This window comes from Notolepis coatsorum, assembly GCF_963971535.1.
Source record: "Notolepis coatsorum genome assembly, chromosome: 14".
Lineage (NCBI taxonomy): Eukaryota > Metazoa > Chordata > Actinopteri > Aulopiformes > Paralepididae > Notolepis > Notolepis coatsorum.
In genome coordinates, this window is record NC_140178.1 from 88861530 (window position 1) to 88885647 (window position 24118).

Here is a 24118-nt window from a genome sequence, read left to right on the forward strand (position 1 = left end):
GATAAGGACAAAACAACCGAGGGATATGAGGTACTCCTGTGTCGTTGTAAATGAAATAACTCGCGCATCAGGCCATACGGGTCAGCGAGCAGGAACGTTCACCTGGTTCAAATGCTAAATACAAGAAGCAACGCAGCTAAATCAGTGAATGAATGAAAACGGTGTTTGACAGATGTCAGTGCTAACGTCAAATGCGATCAGGAGTAATGCCAAGCTACTGAAAGTAACTATCAAATAGCATACCAACACTAACGTGGACAAACATGAAGGCAGCTAAAGATAAAAAACTATAGCTCATTACTAGCCCTGTGATGGTGCCAATTATATTATTTAGGTATAGATGATTTAGTAGCCCTCTAATGTCAAGACCTTTAGCTTAGTTTGAGTGTACCCGGGTAGCAAGCCGGCGGGAGAAGGTGAAACCTACTCCACTTTGTTTATTTGTATTGTTTTCCATTTTTGGGCGGTATCCCTGGGGGGACCTCTGGTGAGCCTGGTAACGCCGCTGAAGACTAGTTAGGTTAGGATAGTCAGGGAAGAAGCTTCTGAGCTAGTTTAGGCAGCTAGAGAGGGCGGAAGACACAAGGTAGATAAGGAGTTACGGGTACGCTCAATTAGGTTATTATTTTATTGGGTTATTTATCATTACAATTATTTATTTTATGGTCAAATAAATAATAAATAAATAAAAATAAATAAAAATGGATCAATTAAAGAAAGAGAGGGCCAAAGTGAAGGCAGCTTTCACAAGAAAAGCCAACAGCATTTTGCGAATGGCGCCAACTATGCTGCGAGAGGAATTGAAAAGTGAGTGGAAATCCCTTTCTGAGGACGCAGAAAGGCTTCATGCAGCTAATTATGTTTGTGAGGCCTGTCTGATTGATGAAGCAGGCGACATGGAGGCTGTGGATGAAAAAGCCAAAGCAGACTTGGAGAGGGTAACCATAGAGTGTGATACAACATTAAAAGAGGTGAAGCAGGCAATCCATTCCAACCTTTGGTCAAAATATGCAGAGACCGAGCTAAAAGCAGCCATTGGACGGGCAGAAAGAAGCTATGAAGGTGCGGGAGAAGTTAACCTGGAAACAATCACCTATGAAAATGGTAAAGAACAAGTCACACTCGTGGAATCTCTCATCACCAAGGCAGGAAGTCTGCTAGCTGTCTGGGAAGGGTGGATCCCTGAAGGCGCTGCGTGCGAGGTTAGTAAGAAGCTGCAAGTGCTGGAGGACAAGAGAATTGACCTCTGGCAAAGGTGGGTAGTTGATTTCGGCAGGGTCCAGAAAGAGCAGGCTGATAGAGCCATTGAAATCAGGCAAAAGGCCACCTCTGACATCGCAGAAGCTGAAAAGGGAGGCGCTGAGGCTGAAAGAAGAGCCGCTGAGACCAGGCTTAAGGCAGCCGAAGTTAGCGCTGGGTCTGAGGAGAGGGCCGCAGAGGCCAGAGAAAAGGCAGCTGGGATTCAGTTGGAAATGGCAGAGGCCGCCGCAGAAGAGCGTGCCGAGCTGGCCAAGGGGCAGCGGAAAGCATGGGAGGAAGCACAGAGTGCTAGCCTGGCGAACCTGGGAGCAGGAGGCTCGCAAGCATCAGCCTCACCAAGAGTTCGGCTCCAGCCAATAAAACTACCAAAATTCAACGGTTGCATGCGAGACTTTCACCGTTGGCGAAGAGACTGGGAAAACCTCCAGCGACAGGGAGATCCATCTGGGTCAGCCGAAGTGAAGAAATTCCAGCTCCTAGACAGTGTGGAGGAGAGAGTCGTCAGTGGCGTTAGGCTCTCAAGCTACGACACAGCTCATGACATGTTTAGGGTCCTTGAAAACCGGTTCGGGAATAAGACCACCATCGCTATTCAAATAATTGAAGAGTTGGAGAAGTTGCCGGTGGCAAAAGGTAACCAGCCGAGGAAAACAATAGAGCTCATCCAAGCTGTTGAGAAGGCCCTTACTGACCTGACAGACTTGGGGAGCATTGATGCTATAAAGAATCCACTTATTATCAAATCTATTGAGAGCAAGCTGCCTGAATGTGAGCTGAGGAGCTGGCTCACCTTCAAAGCTGCACCTGTGAATAATGTCACCCCTAAAGGCCACTTTGACGCTCTCCTAAAATTTCTAAAAAACGAAGAAGTAGTCCTTGAGGCATTGGTGCAGCTAAGACCCTCGGAGGTATTCGAGAAGCCAAGCAAGCCAGAGTGGAAGGCGTTCACAAGGGCCACAGGAAAGGGTGCGGCTGGAGAAGAATGCAGCGTGTGTGGGGATGAGAAACACGGAGGCAGGATTTTCTTCTGTAAAAAGTTCAAAGCGCTCAGTCTGGCTGAGAAGAGAGACATTGTCGAAAAGAATGAAGCCTGCCAGAGATGTTTGGCATCCCATCATGAGGATGGAGAATGCAGCGACAGGTTCCTCTGCAGGAAAAGGTGCTGCCAAAAGGGAGAGACCTCCGACCACCACTACCTCATGTGCTCTGCGGAAGGGGGGCAGAGAGGAGATGAGAGGAAAAGGGGAAGGCAAAGGGTGGAAACAAGTGGCGCAAACGCGGGAACGCTCTCAGATGAACAACAGAGGGCGCTTGCTAATATCTCCCCCGAAGCAGCAGACCAGATTATAAAGGCATTCACCAACCAAACAACGGTGTCAATGAGTACAAACACTTGGAGTGGTAGTCTCCTTGAAGAGATTGGCCTGAGGGAGCATCCTGTGCTTATGATGATCATGGAGGTCACGACAAACGGGGGGCAAACTATTGGGACCCTGGTAGACCTCGCGTCCGACACTAACTACATAACCCACCAAGCTGCCGAAAGACTCAGACTGAGAGGGGAGAAAATAACGTTGGTCGTGCATGGGGTTGGAGGAATGAAGGTGAGAGTCGAGACTGAAAGGTACCTGCTCAAGGTCAGGATGCGCATTTCAGAGGACATGTGGAGTCCCCACCAGATAGTCTGTTATGGCCTGAATGAAATCGCCCGAGCAGGCAAGGTCGTTAGCCCAAAGCAGCTTCAAAAGTTCTTCCCAGAGGTCAAGACGGAGGAGCTGGTCCGGCCAGAGAAGATCGAGCTCTTGATCAGCCACCGGGAGGGTCGGCTTGCTCCACAGCGGATGAAAAGAGTGGGAGACCTGGTGCTGTGGGACGGCCCACTAGGGAAGACTGTGGGGGGAGCGCACCCTGATCTGTTTGAGGAGATGGAGATGTCAATTCACAACTCGAGGACTCATTTTGCACGTTCTATGAGAACAAAGGCAGTCAAGGTGGAGGAGATCTCCTGTGAGCTGGTAAACACCAGAAAAGGGGCTCAGGGCCCGGAGCAAGAAAGTAAGGAGGTCAGAAACACAGCCACGACCAGCAAAGAAGTTCTTGAATGGTGGAGGTGGGATAGCATCGGAGCCGCCTGCGAGCCAAAGTGCGGGGGATGTCGGTGCGGGACTTGCCAGCCAGGGGGAAAGGAGATGACTCTAGTAGAAGAAAGGGAACTAGAAAAGATCAAAGAAGGTCTGTCCTATGTGACCACTGACAACCATAGCAACTCACCTCACTGGGATGCAGGATACCCCTGGACAGAAGATCCTGTTTCGCTTCCATACAACAGGAAGGTGGTGGAAGCGACGTTCCTGAGGACCGAAAAGCGCCTCATGAAGGACCCATTATGGAGAACGGCGTATACAGCACAAGTTCATGAGATGGTGGAAAGAGGAGCAGCCATCGAGTTGGAGAAGAACATGATCAGCAGTTGGAGAGGGCCTGTTTGGTACGTGAGTCATCTAATCGCACCAAACCCACATTCTGTCACTACGCCAGTGCGCCTTGTCTGGAACAGCAGCCAGGAGTTCAAAGGGACAAGTATGAACAGCATTCTGCTGAAGGGTCCAGATGTTCTAAATCCCATCCGGGCGGTCCTGCTCAGGTTCAGGACAGGAGAGCATGCGGCCATAGGAGATATTAGAAAGATGTATAATTCTGTGTGGTTAAATGAAAGAGAGGTCCACCTTCATCGGTTCCTCTGGAGGGACTCACCAGAGGAAGAGATCAAAGATTTCGCCATCACTCGGGTCAACATCGGAGACAGGCCAGCTGGGTGCATAGCACAGCTGGCTATGAGGGAAACGGCGAGGCTTCCCAAGTTCTCTCATATGGATGAGGAGAGGAGGGTCCTTGAGGAGGACAGCTATGTGGACGATATCCTCACATCCCACAATGACCGAGGGAAGCTGGACAAGATCACGAGAGGAGTGGAAGAGATCCTCACCGCTGGAGGCTTTTCTCTCAAGCCATGGGTTCGGTCCGGTCAAAGTGGGAGGCGTGAAAGAAGTCAGCCCAAGCAATCTATTGAGACTCAGAATATGGCGCTCCAAACCCTGGTGTTGCCCAACCAGCTAGGGCAGGAAGACAACAAGGCCCTCGGCGTTGGCTACTATGTTGATAGTGACAGGCTCTTCCTGATGGTCTCGATAAATTTCTCTAAAAGAAAGCAGAAGATGAGGACAGGGGTTGACCTTCTTGAGGGGGAGGTCAGAGAGCAGACGCCAGATCCTCTGACCAGAAGGGAGCTCCTGAGTCAGGTGGCAGGGCTCTATGACCCTATCGGGCTTGCTACCCCGGTCAAAGAGAAAGGGGCCATTCTGGTGAGGAGAGCTTTCCAGGTGGCTGGGGGAGGGGGCTCGAAGAAAGACACGTGGGACCATCCTCTTCCAGCAGACCTCCGAACAGAAGCTATCAAGCTCTTTGAGGAGTACAGTCGACTTCGTCAAGTTGGTTTTGAGAGAAGCCTCACTCCTTCCGGATGGAGAGGGAGGCCGTGGGGTGTGACATTTTCTGATGGAAGTGATGATGCTTTCGGAGCTGTCCTGTATCTGAGGTGGGAGACATCAGCAGGGGTGGACACTCGTCTCGTCGAGTCGAAGGCCAAGCTGACACCCCTTGACCAGAAGGGTGATGTAATCAAAGCAGAGATCTGTGGTGCAGTCTTTGCAGCCAGATTGAAAGGGTTCTGGGAGAGGCAAGGCCGTCTGGAGGTAGAGAAGTGGTTTCACTTTGTAGACAGCCAAACTATACTGGGAGCAATTCAGAGGGAGAGTTACGGGTATCAGACGTTCTTTGCGAACAGGGTTGGGGAGATTCAGAAGGCAGGGCCAGTAGCCGACTGGTGGTGGATCCCAGGGGATCTGAATGTCGCTGACCTTGTCACTCGAGGATGTCCCCCGGAAGACCTGGATGAAGGTTCCAAGTGGCAAAAGGGACCAGCGTTTCTAATAAGGCCTGTGGAAGAGTGGCCCATGAAGTCCGCGGCAGAGGTAGCGGCTAACACCAGAGAGGCTGTGTGTAGGCTCCAGAGGAGGGCGTTCACAGCGGTTCTTACTCGAGCCCAGCTGAAAAAGGCGTCAAGTTCGTCCGAGAAATCTCCGAACGAGGCGGACAAGGCTCCCGGGCTCTCTAAGAAAGGAGAAAAAGAGCCCTCTAGCGAGTCCGGAAGCGAGGAAAAGCTCTGGGGGGCAGCCATCGTCAATCTCGTCAAACCTGAGAAGTTCAGCAGCTTGACCAAGCTCTGTGGAGTGATCAGCTGGGTCCGCCGAGCGGTGAACAAGTGGCTAATCCGAGGAAGAGCCATAGAGAGAGCAGAGTGGGAGGCCAAGCACTCAAAAGAGAAAGAGGGCAAGCCTGTCCTCGACGCATGGGAGCTTGGGGCCGCTTTCCGAGAACTTTGTTTGGCAGCTCAAAAAGGGGTAGCATTCCCTGAGTCAACACTGAACAGGCTCGTGGTAGTCAGGGAGGAGGTGTCAGGGCTTCTGATGTGCTTTGGAAGGGCCCGGGCAGCGGGGGAGTCAGGAGTGCCTCTGGTTCCCTATAGAGCTTGGGTCAGCACCCTCGTGGCGCGAGAGTCTCATGAAACCAACCATGAGGGAGTCGCTGGTACTATGTTGCGGATGAGGAGGAAGGCTTGGGTGGTTCAGGCTCAGCGGGTTGCAAGGAAGGTTGGGGACTGTTGCGTCTCCTGCCGGAAGACCAGAGCAAAGATGTGCCAGCAGGTTATGGCTGACCTTCCCTCTGAGCGGACTGAGCCGGCTGCCCCATTTGAGTTTACAACTCTGGATCTGTTTGGCCCATACATGGTCAGGGATGTGGTAAAGAAGAGGTCTAGGATGAAAGTCTGGGGTGTGGTGTTCTCTTGTATGGCTTCTAGAGCTATGCACGCCGATATGGTGGAGGGACTGTCCACAGAGAGCTTCATGGGCACTTACCAGAGATTCACAGCGCTCAGAGGACACCCGAAGAAAATCTGGTCAGACCGGGGCACAAACTTTGTTGGAGCTCGGCCTGCACTGAAGGAACTCTATGTTTTCCTAGAAAGTCTCGACAAGGATGAAGTAAGGGGAAAGGCTGCCAGACAAGGAACCGAGTGGATCTGGGTGTTCCACCCAGCCGACTCACCTCACAGGAATGGTGCGGCGGAAGCAGCAGTCCGCATTCTCAAGCAAGCGCTGAGTAATGTGGGAGGTGGCGGGGACCTCACAGGACTAGAGTTCCAAACTATGCTCTACATGGCAGCCAACTTATCGAATGAGAGACCGATCGGCGCCAGACTCCAGGTCCAAGATGACGCGGTAGAGGTGATCACCCCCAACACCCTGCTACTGGGGAGGGCTGGACCCACAGGGGACTCACGGAGCTACGAGTTCCAGGGCTACCCATTTGTGAGATTGAGAGCAGTCCAGACTGAAGTAAACAAGTTCTGGCAGCGGTGGAGCCAGCTTGCTGGTCCAGGCTTGTTTATCAGGCCTAAGTGGCATAGTAAGGCTCGCAATGTGGCAGTCGGAGATCTTGTTTGGCTTGCCGATCAGAACGCGCTAAGGGGTCAGTTCAGACTGGGCCGGGTTGTGGAGGTGGCCCCTGACGTGAATGGGGTCGTCCGTGATGTCAAAGTGAGAACGTGCCCCAGCTGTCCAGTGGCCTCGGGCAAGCGTCCGGAGAAGATCAGCAGCGATCATAGACTCTCTATTGTCCTCAGCAGAGACGTCCGAAGACTCGTGGTGCTCTTACCTGTAGAAGAGCAATAACAGCACCCCATGAGAAGGTTGATCCGAAGATTCCACCGCCAAAGGAGAGCGGTTATTTGTTGTGGTCTCCTTGGGTCTAAAGACCAGGATACCAAGTGGGAGGTGTGCAGCTTTCTATTGTGGTGGTGGAGTTTAGGTGCACTTTAGTCTGTGTGTAAATAAGTAATGGTTTGTGGTGTTTTTTATGCTGTGCATTAATGTGAATGTTTAGTGGTAGTTGAGCTATGATTGTAATTATGTTTTCATTTTCGGATGTATGGAGGCACTGTATGCTTGATTAAAGTTGTGAATGGAGATGTAGTCATTTCACATGTGATCCAGGGATGTAGCGAGTAGTGGGCTGTAATTGGTCGAGATACGTCACGTGGTGTCAGTGAAACTGTATACAGGAAGTCGCGGGGAATTTGACAGCAGCGAAGGGAGACGATTGAGAACCGGTGAGTGGATGTGTGTAAGCGATTTGTTTTAAGAATGATAGTAGTATTGTGGTAGTTATTGATTGAATGTGTGTCTTGTTTCAAGGTTTGTAACCTGTTGGAGGAAGAATTAAAAGCTTTTTGCAACTGAGTGGCATCCTGTTCATCCCTTCACCCCAGCTGCGGGAGTAAAGCAGCACAGTAAGGAATCTATTTTACCAGTCTTAGGATAATCAGAGCTTTTTTCACAGAGATATCAATGTGTGCCCTATGTGTGCGTGTGTGTGTGTGCGATCAGGAAATAAGAGAATCGATTTTTCAACCCGCTTCTATAGCGTGCATAAGTACACATATACTATCGATAATCTAGCGTTTATTTGAAAACGATTCATAAATAGGCCGAAAAATGACAACGTTTTTTGTGTATTCCAGAATATTCCAGTAAAGGGCGTTTATCACAGAATCTTTATATTTTCCTGAAACTTTCAAAAAACGAGTTTTTCAAAATGGTATAAAACGGAAATGAACCGATTAAAAAACAATCCGTTTCGACAATGTTAACTGCAAACAAGTCATTGATAAGCGACGGCCATATTATACACATAGCCATAATTTAAGATGTAGTTTATGCATTCGCAAATATGAGAGCTCTATCATTGAAGTGGGCGCTGGCACGCAACGGGGTTCTGGTGCACCCGACCTCCGGCACGGAAAGTGTTCATATCAACAGCTGACATAAACAAAGCTGTTCCCCTGGCAACATGATTCCACTGAAATAGTCTACAGGCCAATACATTGCTCAATACTTTTAATTGATAAACAGCTAAGTTTTCGGAATCTCCAAAACACTGTTAAGAACGAGGTAGGTGGACTCACGAGAGAGGTACGATGATGAGGAAGGGCCCATTGATACGTTTCATCTCCATGAGGTAGGTAATGAGGGCGATGGTCTGTATGGTCTTCCCTAGACCCATCTCATCAGCCAGGATGCCGTTCAGGTTGTTATTATACAGAGAGACAAGCCACTCCAGACCTTTGACCTGCAGAAAAGAAACACTGGTTAACTCTCCTCTTTGTTCTCATTATTCAGTGTATATTAGAACCAGAGAAGGACAATGGTAGTTAGCTACAGCCTACTCTGTGTATATTAGAAGCAGGTCAGGGCAGTGCATCTGGTATTGTTTAACACTTTGAGTGCCAACGACGAGATTTCTCGTTAGTTCATGCCAACCGTTCAGTGCCAACGATGAGAGATCTCTTTTTTTTTCTGAGCTCCATTGGGAAAATACCGCCCCCTATCGTCTCTCAGGATGGTACTGCACCCCTTTGGATTGGATTGAATGAAACGCATGGAGAAAAAAAAGTCCTGCTTCCACATTTGACTAAAGACGATCGAAGTCATCGCCGACCACCAGAACAGCGGATAATGTGTGTTTCCAGTACCCAGCGTTGGATCAATAAACAAGATCGATATTTGGAATGGCGATCAGGAATTGGAATAATCTTTTTGGAGAACATCTGATCTGAGGTAAGGAATCTATTTGACCAGTCTTGGGATAATCAGAGGTTTTTTCACAGCTATATCAACGTGGGCCCTGTGTGTGTGTGCAGGGAGCGAAATTAACTTTTTGACTCACCGGCCAGTGGCGGGTAGATGGGAAGAATCTACCCGCCAAGCAGATTTCTTACCTGCCAACTTTTTTTTGATAAAAAAAAAGATTATTATTATTTTATATAAATCTTTTTTTTAATAAAATATATATATTATATAATCATACTTGTAGTTGTATTATCTGCGAGACATCGCCACCTCGCTGTCTGCAAACAGCTCCACTGTCTGTGTGTATACTCGAGTGGCCTCCAGCTCCAGCAAGGATTCTCCGGCGCTGCAGCTGGACCCTAAACTCTTACATTCAGCATGAAAGGATTCTCCTGCGCTGCACTTGGACCCTAGTCAGCAGCCCTCATGCTGATGCGATGTAACTGGACACTTGCTGGAGCAGTTGTTGATGTCGGGAGCTATCAGTAGCTAGCCAGCTGGATAACGTTACACAATGCCTCATGTATTAAACTAAAAGTGAATAGTTGACTGGGTCATTTTGTAACAGTAGCTAACATCAGCTCACGGAGGTCTCTCTGACTAGACTAACGTCAGTCACGGTGACTGTCCTCTGTTTACATGCAGCATACAGAAACAGGTAGGGGAGGGGTAGGAGCAGCAATGCAATGTGCTGAGACAGCGAGTGAGAACTCCGCTCAGAATTGGATCATGATTTTCGGTTTTCACATGACTATTTGATTGGCCGCCACACGGCGGGCAGACCTCTCAGTGGGAGGCGCCAAACGTAAAAACTGAGCGCCAATGGCGGGTGGCGCTCTCTAGTTTCGCCCCCTGTGTGTGTGTGTGTGTGTGTGCGTGTGTGCTGATCAGGAAATGGATAATTGATTTTTCAGCCCGCTTCTATAGCGTGCATAAGTACACATATACTATCGATAATCTAGCGTTTATTTGAAAACGATTCATAAATAGGCCGAAAAATGATTTTCTTTTGTGTATTCCAGTATATTCCAGTAAAGGGCGTTTATCACAGAATCTTTATTTTCTTCTGGAACTTTCATAAAACGAGCGTTCTTCAAAATGGTATAAAACGGAAATGAACCGATTAAAAAACAATAAGTTTCGACAATGTTGACTGCAAACAAGTCATTGATAAGCGACGGCCATATTAGACACATAGCCATAATTTAAGATATAGTTTATGCATTCGCAAATACTGGAACTCTGCACTTTACACTATATATATATATATGTATTTAAATGATTAATCCTCCACTGCACTGTTTTTTTTGTCCTGTGTCTGTGTTGGTGTTGTTGTTACTGTGAAAAAATAAATGAAAAATGCATACACTGTAATGCCGCAACAATTACCAATGTGTTTTTACACAAATGGCTTAATAAAGGAATCTGAATCTGAGAGCTCCATCATTGAAGTGGGTGGTGGCACGCAACGGGGTTCCGGGGCACCGGACCTGTGGCACTCAGTGTTAATATGTCAGGGCAGTGCACCTGGTATTGTTTAATATGTCAGGGCAGTGCACCTGGTATTGTTTAATATGTCAGGGCAGTGTACCTGGTATTGTTTAATATGTCAGGGCAGTGTACCTGGTATTGTTTAATATGTCAGGGCAGTGCACCTGGTATTGTTTAATATGTCAGGGCAGTGTACCTGGTATTGTTTAATATGTCAGGGCAGTGCACCTGGTATTGTTTAATATGTCAGGGCAGTGTACCTGGTATTGTTTAATATGTCAGGGCAGTGTACCTGGTATTGTTTAATATGTCAGGGCAGTGCACCTGGTATTGTTTAATATGTCAGGGCAGTGCACCTGGTATTGTTTAATATGTCAGGGCAGTGTACCTGGTATTGTTTAATATGTCAGGGCAGTGCACCTGGTATAGTTTAATATGTCAGGGCAGTGCACCTGGTATTGTTTAATATGTCAGGGCAGTGCACCTGGTATTGTTTAATATGTCAGGGCAGTGTACCTGGTATTGTTTAATATGTCAGGGCAGTGTACCTGGTATTGTTTAATATGTCAGGGCAGTGCACCTGGTATTGTTTAATATGTCAGGGCAGTGTACCTGGTATTGTTTAATATGTCAGGGCAGTGCACCCGGTATTGTTTAATATGTCAGGGCAGTGCACCTGGTATTGTTTAATATGTCAGGGCAGTGTACCTGGTATTGTTTAATATGTCAGGGCAGTGCACCCGGTATTGTTTAATATGTCAGGGCAGTGTACCTGGTATTCTTTCAGCTCTCCGTTGATCAGCAGCGAGGACTGCTTGTCCACCGTCTCGGTGACGGCGTGAGCCACAGCGTAGTAGGACTGCAAGGTAGCAGCGAAGGCTGTGGCTGTGCCATACTCATCGTCCACATCCTGCTTGGCGTGTCTGAAGGGAGACGGAGAGATTAGAGATGTTTCAGGCTCCACTGGAAAAACCAAACACAGCAAGTGAAAGGATGACAACACAAAATATAATATTGGATGTGGATCTTCTTCATCATGTAATGGCATTATGATTGTGTTTGCTCACATGACATTTTCAGCTTCCATTGGTTCATAGCTGATCGGGCTACAGCCCCAACAGTAACTGTTTATAGTACAATAAAATGCCACCCAAGAGCCCAGTCTTGGAATTCTATTGACCCAAGAATTACATTAAAGCACAATGCTATTTAGTTATTTTGGAACAAATGCCATTTGTACAATTCTGTGTAACCGAATAATGGCGAGATTCCAAAAGGTGGACTCTTACGCTATGATGTTATGGCAGTCCACCTCAGACACCTCCTCGACGTCTGGGTCAGGAATCTTCTTCTTATCCTCCGTCGGGACCGAAGGCGCTGGCTGAGGAGGCTGAGGCGGCGGCTGCTCCTCTTCCTCCTGACAGGGAACCAAAGGAGGGTCAATACAACATTTAGTTTGTACTATGTGCAGCAATAGTGAAATAGAAATATGTGGGTAAACTATGCACTCTAATCTGGGATCACAGTGGAGGCTGAATTAAGGTTCTTTATCTGCACTAGTTGTGGGGGCATGAGCATTTATAGTCTCATGAAGATTCTTTGGATATGAGCATTTACTGTATAGTTCCATGCAACCTTTTTGCTAATCTCCCCTTCATATGAGGGGAAGGTAAATGTGTGGCTCTAGGTAAGTGGGTGTGGTGCTGTGTCGATCTGCGTGGAATTACGTTTTTGGAGAGAGGCGGGTAGATTCCTTGGGCTGCAACCGGAACCAGCGGTTCCTTGGCCTGCAACTCTAGCGGCATCTTCATGTTCCAAGTATAAATGAGCAATAATCAACAAAACAGTACTCCTTAACAAAGGTAGGTAAACTCTATTTCACAAGTTAAAAGGTGTTTAAACTCAGTTTAGGGAGGTAAATTGAGTTTAGGTGAGTATGTGGAAGTCTAGATGAGTATGTGGAATAGTCTAGATGAGTATGTGGAATAGTCTAGAGGAGTATGTGGAATAGTCTAGAGGAGTATGTGGAATAGTCTAGAGGAGTATGTGGAATAGTCTAGAGGAGTATGTGGAATAGTCTAGAGGAGTATGTGGAATAGTCTAGAGAATAATGTGGAATAGTCTAGATGAGTATGTGGAATAGTCTAGAGGAGTATGTGGAATAGTCTAGAGGCATATGTGGAATAGTCTAGAGTAGTATGTGGAATAGTCTAGAGGAGTATGTGGAATAGTCTAGAGGAGTATGTGGAATAGTCTAGAGTAGTATGTGGAATAGTCTAGAGGAGTATGTGGAATAGTCTAGAGGTGTATATGGAATAGTATAGAGGAGTATGTGGAATAGTATAGAGTAGTATGTGGAATAGTTTAGAGTATGTGAAATGGTAACATACCTCATACTCTTCCTCTGAGCCACTCTCTTCACTGTCTGAACGTGGAGCCACTTCGTACCTGCAGGGGGGAAAAAACGAAATGTTAAGATGTCCACCGTTATAATAACAAACTTAGAATAAAGTCTTTCAACGTTGACCAGAATATCTTTGTTTCTGTATAACGTGGTCACCATCGAGAGTAGAATAGTACAGTGCACTCATACAATGTGCAATGAGTCCTTTGCTAAACATTTCCCGCTTGCATGGGTGACTAAACCGTGGTAATATAGACACCTCGGCTGGTAAACTTCAAAACAGTTAAGACGGTGAAGCGTTTTGCGTTTAAGTTTCTGAACTAAACTCTGCTCCATTGTCATCCACTATGTACGATGGCAAAGTAGTCCGACATCTCTTGACATCCTTGATGAATTTACCGGTTTGAATAATTCAACCAAGTTTTGAAAGTACTCGTTTTGATCCCGTGGTGCAATGTGGGCATTTATATGGTGACTTTAAACGTAAGATATGATCATGTCCTGCAGTGTGATGGTGTCTGTTGGGGATGGGTTGAAAAATCCATACAGCAATATATTGTGATTTTTGCATATATTATATCGATACAGTGACACCAAGTAATAAAAAGGAAGGTACTGGAGCACACAGATCATCGTAGAACAACTTTAATAAGGTGCAAAAATCACTAACGTTTTGACACAAAAGTGTCTTCTTCACCGGTACTCATCTGAACAGGTTTAACGTGTGAACTCTCAAGTTTCAACAGTGACACCAAAAGTGACACTCAACAATCCCATTTTAGCTGGGTAGGATAGCCCTCGTCAAAATGAACATACTCCCCAGACTATTATACCCTCTCCAAATGATTCCAGTGCTGCTGACAAACAAGGTTATCAAGGTGCTAGAAGGCTGGCTAAGCTCATTCATTTGGAATGGGAAGAAACCGCGTCTGAAAATGGCCAAATTACAGATGGATGGTGAAGATGGGGGTCTAGACCTACTACCTAATATTAGACATTACCAACTAGCAGCACACCTTAGGGTACTTGTCGGCTGGTTCAGATCAGACCCACTATCAATCTGGCTAGACATTGAATCCTCGCAATCTAAGTCCCCCCTGTGGAACCTACTATTTATCAAAGACTTTAAGTCTGTTAGGAAAATATGCTCTAACCCCATCACACTATGCTCCGTCAAGACCTGGAAGACTGTCCGTAAAGTGGAGGGCCGAGCTAAGCTGACCTCTCCTCTTACCCCGATCGTAGGCAATCCTGACTTTAACACATTGAGTGCCACGGACAACATCTCTCGTTTTATCAGCCCAGTGCCTGAGTGCCCACAACGTGTATTATCGCTTTATTTTTTTATTAGCGATCTGAATTCATATTTCATCAACCGAGTCTCCCGTTGGTACACCAGCCCCATCAGGAGCTCAGATTGGAAAAAAAGCGCCCCCTATCGTCAATCCCTGTGTAACTGCAGGTCAGTCGCTTAGACTGACCTGGGATATGTAGATCTCTAGAGGTGGAGCCAACTGGCTCCTTGTGCTGGCAAGCCGTCTGATGAACATGGAAGTGATCGCGAGACGGAAATCAGCCTGGAATATATATTTAAAGCAGCCAATAATCAATCAATAAGCGTGATCGATATTTGGAATGGCGATCAGGAATTGGAATAATCTTTTTGGATAACATCTGATCTCAGGTAAGGAATCTATTTTACCAGTCTTAGGATAATAGACCTGTTTTCACAGAGATTTCAGCGTTTGCCCTATGTGTGATGTGGCTGTGATCACTGATGAGGAAATAAGAGAATCGATTTTTCAGATCGCCTCTATAGCGTGCATACGTACACATATACTATCGATAATCTAGCGTTTATTTGAAAACGATTCATAAACAGGCCAAAAAATTACAACGTTTGTGTATTCTAGAATATTCCAGTAAATGTCTTATCACGGAATCTTTATATTTTCCTTGAAAACGAGGGCTTTTCAAAATGCTATAAAACGAAAATGAACCGATAAAAAAACAATCCGCTTCGACAATGTTGACTGCAAACAAGTCATTGATAAGCGACGGGCAGATTAGACACATAGCCATAATTTAAAACATAGATTAGGTGTTTTTAACGCTAACATTGAAGTGGATGATGGCATTCAACGGGGTAAATCAACGTTAATCAAAGGCACTAAAAGTGTTAAGCCAGACCAAATTGGCGGCGGCTTCAAGACGTGGCATACGCAGGGCATAACTGATCTTGGCCACTTGTTTGATGGCCAGACCCTAATGTCCTTTCTACAGCTGCAGCAGCGGTATGGCCTATTGAAAACGGAATTTTTTAAATACTTACAAATTAGGCAGTTTATCACCAAGGACACCTCACTGTTAATTAACAGTTCCACCTTGCAGGTGGAGAAAGCCCTCTCCTTGCAGATTCCTAAAAAACGAATATCTATCTTCTATAGTACTCTAAACCTTAATTCATCTTTATCTTCCCTTGTCACTAAACAGTCCTGGGAAAAAGACACGGACGAGGACTGGCAGGATGCATGGACCTACGCAAAAAAAATCTGTTTGCAACCGCACCAAGTCTATCCAAGTTAGAATCTTACACCGCATTCATATTACCCCTGCCCTTAAGAGTAAAATGGATCCCAATGCATCCCCACTCTGCTTTAAATGCAAGATAGAGATTGGAAACCACGTCCACTGCTTTTGGTCCCGTGTAAAGCTCCAGAGCTATTGCCAATTTCAAACAAAGGAGACTGTTCAATTTGTTGACATTTGCTGCTAGGAAAAACATTGTTGTTCTGGATCAAGGACGAGGTCCCATCAAAGAGGTCAAGGCACAATATTATAATGGAATGCATTCCCTGTGAATACATCACGTGCATGCTGCACTCTAAACTGGACACTTTCTATGAAATATGGGACCCATATCTGTCTCATATCAGGCCTGCACTGTCTGCCACTGTACTTGGTGGGTTTCCCCATTACCCATAGCCTCCTTGTGGGCCAATGCTGCCTTGTGTTGTTTTGTTAATGCTGGTATCGTTGTTGAGGGTATCATGACAATTGTAAAGGTGCAAACGTGTTCATGCCCACATACACACACAACACACGCACGTACACACACACAGAACACATATGCACTCACACACATAAAATGCACAAGACTTACTAAACACACACATAAAACGCACACATAGGTAAAACACACATATAGTACACATACACGTCGCACACTTAGTCTATTTTAGTACATCTGTCCTAACACTGGCAGGGATCCGAACACTCAAGAGCCACCTCAAGGATACACAAACATGGTTGCTAGTGCCTGAGCCACATTTATTTTTATTATTTAACTTTTTCTTGTTTGTCTGTCTCTTGTCAAGGTCATTATGATTCATGTTACTGTTATTATTGGTGTCGTCGCTGTTGTCATTGTTATTATTATTGTACGGTTATGTTCTGTTTTATGTATGAAAAGAAAAGAAAAGAAAAACATTTATAAAAAAAATATTAAAAAAAATCCCATTTTACAACAAAAAAAAATATTGGAACAGACTGAAAACCTTATCTTATTAGATCAAACAGATTGTGTATATTATATTTTTTTATTAGATAAAACGGAGTGTATATATATTTGTATTAGATAAACAGATTGTGTATATATATTTGTATTGCGGAACTTAAAAGTTATCTGTTGGGGAAAAAATTTGCAGTTGAAAAAAGGTAATAAATCGCAATATTGTGATATTACAATACCCTGACTCTAGCAGGGTTCCCAGACATTGCTAAATTAAATTCAAGGACTTTCAAGTACATTCCTAAGCACTATTTTTCATTTTAAAAAGGGCATTTAAAAGGGTACAATTCGTTATAAAGAAACAAATTTGATCCAATATTTATGGCTTAAAACCAATTTCCAACGTTTGGTTACACTTAAAAAAAAAAAAAAAAAAATCTTGATTCAGAATAATTTTATCATGGATTAACAAAACTTTCAATGTGAAAGGTTGATTTGAATTTCAAGGACCTTTAAGCACCTTGTAAAAAAAATAGCTTATTTTCAAGGAATTCCAGGCCTCGACTTTATTATTATTTTTTAATCTAGGCCAATTTGCAGGTTGTATTTTTGTTCAATAAACAATGTGACTAGGCCAACGCTGACTTTCAAGAAGAGGGAAAAAAAAATATCGAAATTGACCCAGTTTTAGCATTTTTATCAAACATTTTGTTGACCAAACCACAAGCTCCACGCACATGCATATTTTAATTGCATGTTTCATAGCGTGCGTGTGTCATCTTAATGGTGACGTCACATCAGGGGCAGGGCAGCAGGGGCTCTGAGACTCACAGGCAGGTAGTGGCAGGAAGCAGAGCCTTGCTACTACTAGCCAGGAATGATGAATGAAAATGTATCTGTTTCACCTAACACTATTGCTCCGTGATCATAGCCATTCATCTCTAAAGCTAACCACTATTTGTAACAGCCACAACCACGTTACCATATTTGTAATAATGTAAATCATTGCGTCGTTGTACATAGTGTATGCAACGTTAGCAGCTAACGTAGCTTAGCTTGGTAGCCGCCGTTCTTGAAACTCCTAACAAAGCCCGAATTAAAATGGTTATCTCCTCTTTGTATACCTTTGTCCTCACAAGTATTCTGCCAGGGAACTTATGGACACGACAATAGTAGTTATAAGGTGTTTGATCATTGTACATAGTATGCACCGAGTGCAGCTAAAGGGACTATCCACCGAGTGCAGCTAAAGGGGCTATCCACCGAGTGCAGCTAAAGGGGCTATTGTATCAACATGCCGCAACGTGTAGCTAACGTAGCTTGCATGATGCGTGTGCAGTGCTTTGCCCCACAGGACCTACACATTTTACTCGTTCCCAAAACTCTTTTACATGCACGACATAATGCTAACGTTAGCGGGGTAACGTTAGCCAGAGCGATATAGCCAGCTTGGTACTATGACCCGGGGATCAGGCGACAGACCAGTAGCGCTGATGTACTGAACAACAGGCTGCCTAGTGGTAAATGTAGTTCTTTTTTTACAACATTAAAAACATTATAACTATGTTGTTTCAACCAGTTGTCCATCAAAGTCTCCGACAATTAAAGCCATTTGAGTCTTGTAAGATGTCCATTTGGATCAAGGAAATAGCTTTCTGCACTCGTCAAAACTCCTTGTAGTGGATCAGAAGTAGGGGAAAGATACCAGATGTGACGTCATGGCCCTGATAGCTCTGATAAGCTTTTTAATTTGCTCGTGCATGTTATTCGTGCGTGGACCTTTTTAACCATTTCTGAGTGGCATTTTCGGCGTCAAATGGTAAAAAATAAATAATGAAATTATATACCAATGATGTAAACTACCCATAATTGATCAGTAGGGTTTAACCTGCAAGTTGGGCTTTAAGCACTTCAAGGACCTTGTGCGAACCATGCCACTGGTGTTTGTTGAGCTGACCCAGGGAACCACTAGTGTGTTGGGCTGACCCAGTGAACCACTAGTGTGTTGGGCAGACCCAGGGAAGCAATCAAGCGCAACACACACACTTGATTAAATAATCATCTGATATTAAACGGTTACAAAGATAACTGATTTGCGACTGACCCAGGATTCATCTCCAGCCAGGTTTCCAGCTGGCCGGCCCTGGGAGCTTCCAGGCCCGTCAGGATATTCCCACTGTCCACGTGGATCACCTTCACCGGCAGGTCACTCATCTGACTGGTCTCGTCCAATGGCTGGAGGAGAGGAGAGAGAGGAATCAGCAGAATGGAGGGAAGAATGGGAGAGAAAAAGATTGAGTGGCGGATCAACGCGGAAGTCAAACTCAAAATAACGGTGTTGTTATTGGGGCGTGACCAGGCGATTTTAACACAGAAGTCAGAAAATTAGGTTTGCAAATTTTAGTTTGGTCTCTAGTCATTTGTTGGCTAGTCATTTCTTCATGTCTTTTTCCCATGCTGAAAGAGTAATTTGCTGAAGAATGATGAGCACATCTCCGGTATGCAGTAGATTTTAAAGAGCTCTTTCTGCATGTGGGAAACAGTTTTACAGATTTGTTGATAAAATCAACTAACCGATTAATTGACAAAAGCCCAACGACTATTAGTCGGACTAAGAATTCCTTTAGTCAAGATGAACTATCCTAACTAGGGATGTCCCGATCAAATTTTTTTGCTCCCGATCCGATCCCGAAAAAAGAAATTCGATCCCGATCTTCTGAAAATCACGTGATCGGCCCCCGATCCCGATCACGTGATCGGGACATCCCTAATCCTAACGATGTTATATATATATATATATATATATTAGTGCTGTCAATATCAATACAATATTTAACCGCGATTAATCGCATGGTTGTCCATAGTTAACTTGCGATTAATCTCTTTTTTTCTTTTTTTTTTATATCTACCTTAACACTTTCAGAGCCCAAGCTTAATCTTGATTTACCGGTTGAATGCCCACCATCCACTTCAATGTTAGCGTTAATAACGCCTAATCTATGTTTTAAATTATGGCTATGTGTCTAATCTGCCCGTCGCTTATCAATGACTCGTTTTCCAGTCAACATTGTCGAAGCGGATTGTTTTTTTATTGGTTCATTTTCATTTTAAAGCATTTGGAAAAGCCCTCATTTTCAAGGAAAATAAAAAGATTCCATGATAAACGCCCTGTACTGGAATATTCTAGAATACACAAAAACGTTGTCATTTTTCGGCCCATTTATGAATCGTTTTCAAATAAACGCTAGATTATCGATAGTATGTGTACGTATGCACGCTGGGGCCGCGAGCTGAAATCGATTCTCTGATTTCCTCAAAGCGATCGCGCACACACACATACATAGGGCAAATGCTGAGATCTCAGCGAATACAACTCTGAATATCCCAAGACTGGTCAAATAGATTCCTTACCTCAGATCAGATGTTCTCCAAAAAGATCATTCCAATTCCATTCCTGATCGCCATTCCAAAAATCGATCACTACTGTCTACTATCGATTGGCTAGTGTGAATAGGCTTGGGCGGTATGACGGTATTAAGGTATACCAGGGTATTTAGAAATACCTACGGTATTGATTTTCAATACCGTCCGTCACCGTCAAAATCACAGATGCGCTTCAGTTTCTATAACAGTGAAACGGAGTTTTGAGTGTAGTGCACACACTGAGTGTAGTGCACACACTCGCCAGCAGAGGGCGAGACCGCTCTAGTGGAGCGAGTGGGTCACAACGGTGTAATGTTGCGACAGTGCTGTGAAAATACCGTAAAGCGTTGTGACGAGAGCAGTGTTGTTGTGGTCCTTGTGGAGCAATCAGTCTCTTATTATATGTGAACTAAAGAGTACAAGGTTTACACAACAGCCCCCACCCGCCTTTTTATTGTATTTGTACCGTCCTGTACTATCCGCTGTCAGCTGTTTATCTCTCTCTGTGAGCTACTGAGCTTGAATAAATAGCGTTAGCTCAAGTTAGTAGCGTTAGCTCTGCGGCTAATCTTGGATTACCCTGAACTAAATCAATGGCTAGGTTATAAAGCATTCGAGTAGTTTTTACTGCACATAGAAGTAGCCAAACAACGGGAGCATTTCGGGAGCATATGACCAAAACCCAGGCAATTTCTAGCCCTTAAGGAATCAAATAGTCTGCCATGGCTATAGGCTAGATGCTAACGCTAAAACGGTGCAGGCTTCTACCGGTGCGGGACGGGACTATCATTCTGAGAGCTGACGATGATTTGTTTACTTGGTAACACGTAACACCCCCCCCCCCCCCCCCCCCCGCTGATGAAAATGAAAGTCATACCGTCAAATACCGTGCACCGGGGTATTATAACATAAAGGTTTGCCGGTTTGAAAATAAGGATACCGCCCAAGCCTAAGTGTGAATATATAATCCAGGCTGATTCCCGTCGCGCGATCACTTCCATGTTGAGCAGACGGCTTGCCACAGCTCAGGGAGCCAGCTGGCCCCACCTCTACATATCACTGATCCCAGGTCTAAGCGACTGACGTGCAGTTTTCAGGGATAGACGATAGGGGGCGCTTTTTTCCATTCTGAGCTGCTGGAGGAGCTGGTGTACCAACGGGAGACTTGTTGATGAAATATGAATTCAAATCGCTAATAAAAAAATAACGATAATTGTCGTCGTGGGCATTCAGGGGGGGGGGGGCTGTGAAAACGGCTTATGACGTTTTGGGCATTGAAAGTGTTAAACGGATCTTTTTCAAGTTCCAAGTTTTAATACTCGTATCAACATGAGTCAACAAATGCTTGCTTTATGCAGCCATTTAACACAAAAGGATGACCCTCATGCATTGCAAATTTGCATCAAATTCAAAACAGAGTGATGCACAAAATAACTTAAAAGAAAATAATAATTTAAAACAATGAATAAAGTGTGCATGAAATAATAGGGGAAATAAAACGTTAGGAACTTGTTACATTCACCCACACAAGGGCTGAGTAATCACACCCCCCCCCCCTCTCTCTCACACACACTCTCTCCCCAGCTCTCTTTCTCTCTTGCCCCTTCCTCATCTCTCTCACCCCCCTCTCTATATATATATCTCACACACACACAGACACACTTCAGAAACAAACATAGTATCAATGAGAGCATCAATAATACACCCGAGTGAAGTCTAGTTAAAAAAAAATAAAAATGTCTTAACAATTTCAGTGCCGGCCATTTAACATTGAAAACCCCGTTGAGTGCCAGCATCCACTTCAATGATAGCGTTAAAAACGCATTAATCTATGTTTTAAATTATGTGTCTAATCTGCCCGTCGCTTATCAATGACTTGTTTGCAGTCAACATTGTCGAAAAGGATTTTTTTTTCTTTTTTTTTAATAATCGGTTCATATCCTTTTTATAGCATTTCGAAAAGCTATCATTTTCTCAAATTTCAGGAAAATAGAAAGATTCCCTCATAAACGGCATTTATTGGAATATTCTCAAATACACTAGACACGTTGTCATTTGTCGGCCTTTGAATCGTTTTCAAATAAACGCTAGATTATCGATAGTATATGTGTACTTATGCACGCTATAGAAGCGAGCTGAGAAAACGATTCTCTTATTTCCTCAACAGCACACACATATACACATACGGGACACGCTGTTATCTCAGTGAAAACAGCTCTGATTATCCTAAAACTGGTAACATAGACTCCTTACCTTAGATCAGATGTTCTCCAAAAAGATTATTCCAATTCCTGATCGCCATTCCAAATATCGATCACGTTTATTGATTGATTATTGGCTGCTGTAAATATATATTCCAGGCTGCTTTCCATCTCGCGATCACTTCCCTGTTCATCAGATCCCTCGCCAGCATAGTGGAGCCAGTAGGCTCCCCCCCACAGATCCACCAGTATAATCGAATGGCCTGCAGTTAGGGCTGGGCGATATGACGATATTATATAAATATCGGGTACAGTTCATTAACGATACTGTTGCAAAGGGCCAGATTAAACTGAATATATATATGTATCATTTTGATATACCTTGTATATTATTTGTATATATACACAGAATATCCCTTTACCTGCGTACAAACCAGAGTAATATTCGCTCTCCTATTGGACAGCGACCCCAGGCGCCAACGATCAAGCCCCCAACGGCAAGTTCAAAGGCAACTCCGGGCATGTCGGTACATGCCCAGAGTCTGCGTAGTAATACGAGACAAGAACTGAGGTTGGCACTAGATATTCACCTTACGTATAAATACGGCGCAGGTGTAAACAGCAGTAGTCTTACCAAAACCTTAATACCTTCACCACGAGTCAACGTGCAGTGAAGTGAGCAACCTTGCATCTAAATAGAGCATTGAGAACCGCGTGCGAATAGAATGCTAAAGTGTCAGAGTTTAGCGCAGTAACGTTGAGTTCGACTTAATCTAATGTGAAGTAATAGTCGATCATTTATTGTGTATCGTGCGGCTACAGTTCTTCAGTGACCAGCATTACCATCGGTTCGTCGTGTATTTAGCTAGTGCACTTATCCAGGCTGTGCGGCCTAAATCCGTGCCCACACCCGAGGAGTCCTAGGCGAGAACCGTTGGATATGTGCACAGGAGAATCTACACCGGCGAATGCAGAACCATTTCTGGTTGGATTATATTGCTTTGGGACCGTGACCACCGGAGAAGAGCACCGTTGATTCCACTGTCGTTTGGGATTTAACCTCGTGAGGATCACCACTCGGGCCCGCCTCTTGGAAGGGGCTGGCTAGCTGTCGTCAATGCTATCGAGCATATTGGATTACAACTATTGCTTTTGTCTGCTGATCAAGGGAGTACATGCACCGGCTCCTGTATTTGGAGCCCCTTTATTCCTCGTTGACCCAGACTGTGTACCCGAACATTCCTCTACCCCTCCCGGCCTTACACCCCGGAGGGAACCCCCCAGTGTCTCCAGTTGGTACCGGTGTGGCCCATATAATTGCTATACCACAGGTGGCGTCAGCTTAGACCCATCATAGTATTCCTACTATTCTCATTGACTTATGCTCTTGACTGACTTTACGTATGTTCTTCGCCATACAAGCGCGAGCCTAATTCTCAATCTGTAACCTAACGTTGCTTAATAATAATAAATAACCCTCCAATATAATTTATGTGTAAATGCTGTATTCTTGTGTGGGTGTTCACCATATATATTCATGTACTGTATGGCCAGTAATTAAAGTACATAACTAGTAGTGGTTTAATATATCACAATCTTTAATACCCCTCAGTTACAGATACACTTTTTAAACGTATCGTGGATATCGTGATGTTTTGCCCAGGAGGATTGTGTCGCGTCAATCTGGTCCACACGTTCAAACTTTTGAACAGCGCCGCCCCACACACACACTACTGCATCAAAGTTACTACTTATGATAACAAAGGCATTCGTTTTGTGGCATCAACGTTATATAGTTACACATTCAATAACATCAGCGTATTTACATAGCAAAGACCGAGGTCGACCTAGATAGATAGCAAGCATTAGTCGTTCATATCTCAGCCCGTACTGACTCAGTTGTGCCCATTCTGCGGTCTGTTAATAAAGTTTTCAATCAGACAGATGTATGGAAAGGCTTTTATTATAACATCCGTTGCAGTAAAATCATTATGCCTCGTTGTTTAGTCATCCTGCGGAGCTAAAAGCTAAACGTCGACCGCGGGGAGCTACCGCTACCGTTGTTGTTGTCGTGAGCTCT

The 24118-nt window shown here is 44.8% G+C and overlaps 1 protein-coding gene across 2 annotated transcripts in view; it reads right to left on the reverse strand.

Annotated features, from left to right (window-relative positions):
* The window catches only part of smarca4a (SWI/SNF related BAF chromatin remodeling complex subunit ATPase 4a), an 85993-nt gene that overhangs the window by 37829 nt on the left and 24046 nt on the right, over positions 1-24118 (reverse strand). For both annotated transcript variants that reach the window (XM_084329659.1, XM_084329658.1), the window contains exons 12-17: positions 18519-18649; positions 12890-12947; positions 12227-12304; positions 11789-11916; positions 11272-11422; positions 8345-8508 (exon numbers count right to left, since the gene is read on the reverse strand). In XM_084329659.1, the coding sequence (XP_084185785.1) occupies positions 8345-8508; positions 11272-11422; positions 11789-11916; positions 12227-12304; positions 12890-12947; positions 18519-18649 (710 nt within the window). The remainder of the gene's footprint in view (positions 1-8344; positions 8509-11271; positions 11423-11788; positions 11917-12226; positions 12305-12889; positions 12948-18518; positions 18650-24118) is intronic.